The following is a 7175-nucleotide window of genomic DNA, read 5'->3' on the forward strand; positions in this document are numbered from 1 at the left end:
TCCTACTGTTGCACTGATGTCATTCATCACCTCGTCCACATCAGTGAGGAATAGTTTGGGCGTATCTTTGAGATGTTCACAGCTTTGTCAAAACATCAGCACCGGCACCAAAACACTAACAGACAACAGGCTGGTTTTCAGGTCAAAGCAATCAGAAAAATGGCCTCCTAATACAGATTAAGCTTGCATTTATAAAACAGGGTCTGCAGAAATAATCTTATTCTTTGAGATAAACCTCTTGACCAATGCTCTGAGAGGCTTTAACCCTGTGAGACGCAAACAGGATAAGCAGTGGAGAAATTAGATGGACTGGGTATGTTGAGCAGCTGAACAGGGGTGTGTTCCTAAGGTCCCTTCAGCACAGTAACAATCGTGCTTGAATCGTATCTGAGAAACTTACTAAAACTTTCCAAAAGTCAGAGCAAGAGACACAGAAAAGGACTGTCTTTACCTTATGATACAGTACACAAGCCCTTTAAGAAAGGACCATATTAATAAGGACAATCTGTGTCTTTGTTAACTCGTTGCTTTGACGTGGGATTAAAAGACGGACTGAAGGAGTGATGGACCTGGATGGATGAATGGATGGACGGACTTGCTATCAGTTTCCACAGGCAGTGGTGATAATTCATCGTGTCCAACTTGAGTTCTTCTCGCCTAATGGTTCATGAGTGGCAGAGTCATGACAGAAGAGAGAGTGAACGTATTTCCTCAAAGACAAACTTCAGATGTACAAATCATTGTTGGGCACAAACCACATTAAAAGTATCGTCTCATAAAAGGACATAAAAGCAGATATAATGTTTTCTTTTATGGAACTGTACTTTATCACATTCACAGAAGCAGATTTTTCAGGCAGTAAATTAATGACTTGCTGAAGTGAATACGGCGAGGATTCATTTATAATGTGAATGTAGGAAAGTTTATTTTTCACATCACAAAAAACATTTTTAGTTTATGGAAAAATGCATCAAATATTTCTAAAGAACATGAAGATTTTATCTTTAGGGAGTTGGATTTTTCTGAAGGCAGAAATGTGTAAAGTGTATTTAAATAAGAGTTAAAAGGCTCTTTCAGAAGAAACAGACTTGGTGACTCGCCTGTGCAGATGCAGCATCATCTTTTTCCAAAAGGTGTCGGCCTCGCCCTGTTATGCCTAAAGCTTCACTTTGGTTTCAGGGCTTTGACACACCAGCCGCAGCAGAACTGACCACTGTAAGGTTTTAGAGTTGTACAAAGTCCACGTGGGCGGTATCCACACAAGCAGTCAGTAAAGAAAAATGACAGACTTGTTTCATTAATGACAGAACTTCACTGCCAGAGGACACTTAGTACATCAAGGAGCCACTCAGCGCTTTGACGAAATGGCATTAATTGACCACCCAGAATGAAAATAGGCTCAACGTTCCAAAAAATAAAGATCCTGAAAGCATAATTGTGATGACTTTTATCCTCCAAGTTCCTCCAACAGCCACAAAAAGAGGTGATTTCCTCCAAAACTTATCAGAAGTACAAAAAATGTCCTCTGACGATAATAAAAGTTTCTCACATCCTTAAGCTTGTTCTCCAATGTTCTGACCGCCATCAAGCCGCTTATTCACACCGGATATAGCCCAGTGACGCATCATCCTTCAAAGTCTTGTCAAGATAAGTTTTTTACGATGAAGCTATGACATTTGACAAATAGGCCGAGTCTGACTCAAAGGCGAGGAAAACAAATGACATAAGAATTCATTAAAGTTGGTTTATAAAGTCTGACACTAGAAGCCCTCTCCAGCCCCCCACCCTCCGGTTCACAGCAGTGACAGATGAGCACAGGCGACGGCGGCAAAATGAAAAGCTGGTCCAGAATAAATAAGTCAGAGTGAAGACAAAGAGAGACAAACAAGGTGCCGCGCTCCTTCACACCTCTGTCACCTTCACAGTGTTACCGTTTTAGCGCCGTGTACGCTGCTGCACGCCTGCTGGAGGTGTGACGAATGTGATGCTGTACGACATGTCTGTGTTAAAGTCACCTGCCCACCTGTGTGTTGTGTGTGTCAGTTCTTTCTGATTTCAGTGTGTCTAAACAACAATGAACCATCTGTGTGTTTTATGTAGGAGGATGTTTGGATATCAGGAAACCTGATGATTTACAGTTGAATTTGCTAGGAATTATAGACTGTACATAAAAGATGGACGTAGCTACCACGACGTCTCAGACTGAACAGTGCGTTCCTGTTAGCAGGGTATTTGCCCCACACTGTCTTGATGTCTTGAGACTGGACACAGAGTGCTCATAGAATTGTGACTTAATAAAAACATAGCTCCGCCCTAAATCGTGCCTTCCTTTATCCGTCTTTTTGGCTCTAATTGGAATCACGATTTACAAACATAACATAACTTCATATTAAATAAGACTTCAAACTAGCGACTGGGCTCATGAACTCCCTAACAAAGTGTGGACAGCTCAGGTGAACTGTGGAACTTTTTCCTCGTAGATTTCTACACCGTCAGAATTACCTTTGAAATCAGAGGAACGCCCCCTGCTGGCCATTAGAAAAAACTTCTGAATAAGTATCACTTCTAAGGCCCAGAATGTAAACCCTTCACATACAGCTTCAGTACTCTTGCAATTTTAAACACAGACTGACTGATTTGCAAACTTTTCTGTGGCTAACAGAGAGAGTTCTCATCTTCAGCAGGTGCATTTCATAAGGAGGCTGTCTGGAACGTCTGTTCATTTGTCCATCTGTCTTCCTCTCTGCCTGTCTGTCTGTCTGTGTGCGTTCTGTGTTATCTGAGTGTGAGAACTGAGTGCTGTGCTGTGCAGCCCTGGGGGAGGTGAAGCTGCATTCAGGAACCTCTATGGGTGCCACAAAGCTGCATTCATGCAGCTGAATAGCTGTTTTCTACAACCAGGCACTAGTCATCCCAGCTCCATTGGAAGGGCTCTATGAGTTACCACTCTCCCTGCCTTGGTATGCAAAGCATTATGCAGCAAAAACACAAATGGCTGGATTAACAAAGGGCACACAAAGCATACTTACATGGAAACATTGAAGGGATACGCGACTCTGTAGTTTCAAAGGACGGTGTTTTTAGGATTTCTGCGTTCTTCCCTCTATCCAGTGGCAAATAAAGAATTTCCTCTTTCTTTTCCTTTTTTCAGCTCTCAGTCAGTCACAGTTACACATCATTTTTTCCACGTTTCCGTATTGTCAGCGCACCAAACGGCCGTTATCAGATGTTATCGGTCCCATACTTATTTCCTCCTCTACCCTCTACACGGCAGCCATCACCTCACTCGTGATGGTGACTCCACACTGCTGAAGAGAGAGAGGACGGCAGTGGAGGCTTGGTCCACTTGACTCTGGATTTCTGGACTGAGCTTTCATTAAAATATTCAATGTAGTTTTTTACACTGTTTAGTTTGCGTTAGTACTTGGTAAGTATCATCTTTTTCCCAACCCAAAGCTCCATTTTCTTATTTTACCACATCAGGAAATGTCTCAAGCATTTTTTCACATGGCCACTAGAGGTCTCTGACAACAGGTGTTAGAGATCTCTTTCTGTTAAAAGGGAGTTCTTCCTCCCCACAGTTGCCATGTTCTGCTCGTGGGGGTCTGATAGATAACTGATAATGATCAATCAGTGTGAGGGTAACATCCAAATCAGGTGACTTTTCCATAACTTTATAGAAAATTTATGACAATTATCATTTTAATAACAAAGTTGTTTTCGTGATGGACTTTTACAGAACTTTAGAGTCCATTTCCCGAATGTCTTTTCTTACGATTCTCCTAAAAGATAACTAAGCTGTCAGATTTACTGTGAACATGTGGGCGGTGACGACTGCACCTGTGCTGCTCTTACGATGTCATTATCGTGTGGATCTCTTTTTCCAGCAGTGTCACCACCCTGCAGAGTGAAATGTGTGGCACTTTAAGCGAACACCTAATGTTCTGTGTGATGGAGTCTTTGAAGGGTGATATTCACGATTGCTTTCCACACTCCTGCACTGTCAGATTATGGTGCCGTTTTCCTTTTATGGAGTCTACCAGCGGGCGATGTGAAGGCTTGTAAGATGTGGCACAATTCTGATTTCGATGCTAAGAGGCTTCTAGCAGAGTAAATCAAACAGCCGCAGCACGCATCCTCAGCTGGAGTCTACTGAAGGTATCAGGAAGCAGGAAAAACACCCACAGCCTCTCATTTAAATTCAGCTAATGTCTCTTTCCAATTAACAGATTGGCAGAGTCATGACTGCCCAAATTGACTTCCTGTCAGCAGAGGCCTCGCTCCCTCACGCTGCAGACATTGTGTGGCATTTCACCGGATTGGTCGCTCGGAAAGATCCTGGCAGCTGTCAGTCGATACCTCTGCCCATCGGGGACAGGAAGTCTGGCACCTCATGTGAAATACCTATGCTAATTTTCTTGAACTGTCCAAGTTAAGATCACTGAGTACACAGTGTTCCACCTGCATGGGTGGTCTCGGGGCCAATTAGTGAGGAAATGTTTAATCGTTTGAGAGAGAGACAACGAGGGGGGGGGGGGGGGGGGGGGGTCATGAAATACTCAAAATCTCACTAAAGTATACAATAAGCATGAAAATCATCTTCTCAGAGTATTGACACAATGAAAGAATCAAGAAACTGAAAGTTAGTATAACCATCAGAGGAAGAGCTCCTTGAACATGACCTGTACCACAAAGATAGCAGTGCTGAGGGGAAGGTAAAGAACAGCTGTAAAATAAAGCAGGATGGTCCAAGAGGCAGTGCAACCTGCGGTACTGGTACCGGAAATGCTCATGCACCAATCAGATTTGAGCAATCCACATTAGATACAGGCATGCTGCCAGTGCCATTAGAAAGTAAAATAAAGGTTATAATTGGTACTTCTGCAGCCGGGAGCAGTAATTATTATTAAGGAGATTTTATGCTGCATTCATAAATATACGTTGATTAGAGTGTCAATAAAATTCTTATAAAATTAAATTAAGATTTTGTTCCTTGATCAACGTGACATGTAGGACAGAGTAGGCCTGGGAATAGGCAGAGACCGTCCTCCATAACCAATCATTTTATTGTATAAACAGGCCTGAAAATGACAGTAAAGAGTTCATGGCTGAAGTTTTAGTGACAAGACTGCACACAAAAAAAAAATCTTTAGAGATCCAGCAAAATTCGCAACAAACATTTAAAAAGCACCAACACAGCAGGAGCACAAGACCAAGAACAATACTCCACACACACTAAAATATCCTTCCAGGACGTTGATGAGTTTGTGATATTTTCATGAGAACATCAAGATGATGTCACTCAGCGTTTCTCTTTAATGTCATGTGTACTTGTGGCAACATGATTTAACCATATCTCACAATGTTTAGAGTCGTTCCTGGATCCTTGCTGACTCCAGACGTTCGTCACTTCCCAGATAGCCACACCATTGATGCAACTCTATAACTTTTTGGATCACATGATCTCTTTGGTGGAGGTAAGAAAGTCGATTTTGGGTCAGCAGTGTTTTTCCAAACAGGCCTTTAGGTGTGGCTGCCTGAAAGACGTGCAGCAGATAAACGGGAGATAAATGGGGAGTGAGAATAATTGGACTGTGGATCTTTGGCTAACGGGCCCAAAGCACCAGCTCTCATCTGAAAACATTCACCGTCATCGTGCTGCCACAGCACGCTGCGTAATCAATCACTGCTGTCAAGTCTCAGTTACCTGCACTGCCCATTATCACCGCATCCTGTTCCTGTCCTTGCTTCAGTTTCACTTCACCCACTTTCCACATTCACGCACTATAAACCCACACCAGAAGCGACGACACAGCCCCTCTCTCATCCCGCACCCGTCACACTTACACAGGACTGCTGTAAGGCTCTGATCTGTTCTACCACACCAGAACAGACGACAAGGACCACAGACCAGGCGCGCAGACCGGAGACAGGACTTGACAGAACAGATAAAACAAAACACCATTTCCAGCCTCCAGCGCCTCAGGTGCCGCAGACACATCTCAAAGGGAATACTGTAGACGGTGTGCAGATAAGAACCTGTAGTCTCTGCACAGTTCCTCATACCCACAGGCGCTTCTTTGGAACAGATTCCAGTGAGATGACCCCTTTCATTTCACAGATTACAGATTTTCACTTTACAACCTGATTTAGACATCGAAGGCGCAGGAGCAGCTGAATGTCTGTAATGCTTTTATACGAAAATAAAGTGCGCAAACATTAACTGCGGTTTCTGGAGGTGATGCGTTTGGCACCATCCTCTGCGTAAAAAACAAAGCTGTGTACCAGGACATCATCAGACAAACATCACTGATTTACTCACCCACTCCAATTTTCTCATCCTCTGTCGGCGTCCACATGATGTCCTGCTGCACCCACAGCAAAATCCTCTAAAGAAAGTAGCTATAATCACCCGATGGGTCGCTTCATGGAAATCCGAGTGACGACGAGAAAGACGAGGAGGACCGCGGAGCAAAAGTTTACTGAAAATGGCTACGGGGAAAAAAAACAACCTTAAACCACTCTGAAAATGTGAAAGTTGTCTTAAATAAATGACGGTTAGTATCCTGTCAGGTTGGCGGTGACGCATGGCGCAGTGTGTCGGTCCATCTCAGCGGCTGTGCTGCGCTCCTCGGGAACGAACCGCCAGAGAAATCCTCCACAGGGGCGTCAAGGCGATTTCAAGCCAAACAGGGGGCTTTTAACCCCACCTGTGGGCATTAGAGTGGCATTTGGTTAAGCAAAAAGGCGGCCGGAGCAGATGAACTATGATTTATGAGGATTTCATTAGAGCGCGAGACTTTCCCATTCAGGAAAATCCCACGATCACTCGTGTTTCCCGTCAAGTTCTGTCCGGGCTCGGGAATCCTGTCCTCACTCAGTGAGCATCCCTCCAGAGCGAAGCTTCTGGTGCTCTTGTGTCTTTGAACCATGCGTCTGAACCTCGCTTCCTTCCCTCGCAGCTGCTGAACTTGTCGTGAGCAGATGAAGAAAAAGCTCAGTCCCGTCTGCGTGCGAGCCGTGCGCAGCAGCGGGGAAGCCTCCGTCAGTTTAAGAGGATCAGGGTGGAGCGCGGCTGAGGTGGTCAGGAGGGGGGGGGGGCTCGTTTGGTCTGCACAGCCTGCACGCGCACAGGAGCCTACGGCGGCTGACCCCTCAGACCACGAGTGGGAATA

General features: G+C 44.5%; 1 protein-coding gene across 6 annotated transcripts in view; it reads right to left on the reverse strand.

The window, feature by feature from the left end:
* The window catches only part of LOC146670640 (dedicator of cytokinesis protein 3-like), a 250680-nt gene extending 243622 nt beyond the window's left edge, over positions 1-7058 (reverse strand). For 5 of the 6 annotated variants that reach the window (XM_085407637.1, XM_085407636.1, XM_085407633.1 and 2 more), the window contains exon 1: positions 6323-7057. In XM_085407637.1, the coding sequence (XP_085263763.1) occupies positions 6323-6359 (37 nt within the window). In that variant the 5' untranslated portion in view covers positions 6360-7057. Of the gene's footprint in view, positions 1-6322 lie in introns of all 6 variants that reach the window. The other variant, XM_085407632.1, reaches the window with a different exon arrangement.
* Between the last annotated feature and the right edge of the window lie 117 nt (positions 7059-7175).

Source organism: Rhamphochromis longiceps, linkage group LG5 (assembly GCF_057381845.1).
Source record: "Rhamphochromis longiceps isolate RC_006_pf linkage group LG5, R_longiceps_female_GT1.1, whole genome shotgun sequence".
NCBI lineage: Eukaryota > Metazoa > Chordata > Actinopteri > Cichliformes > Cichlidae > Rhamphochromis > Rhamphochromis longiceps.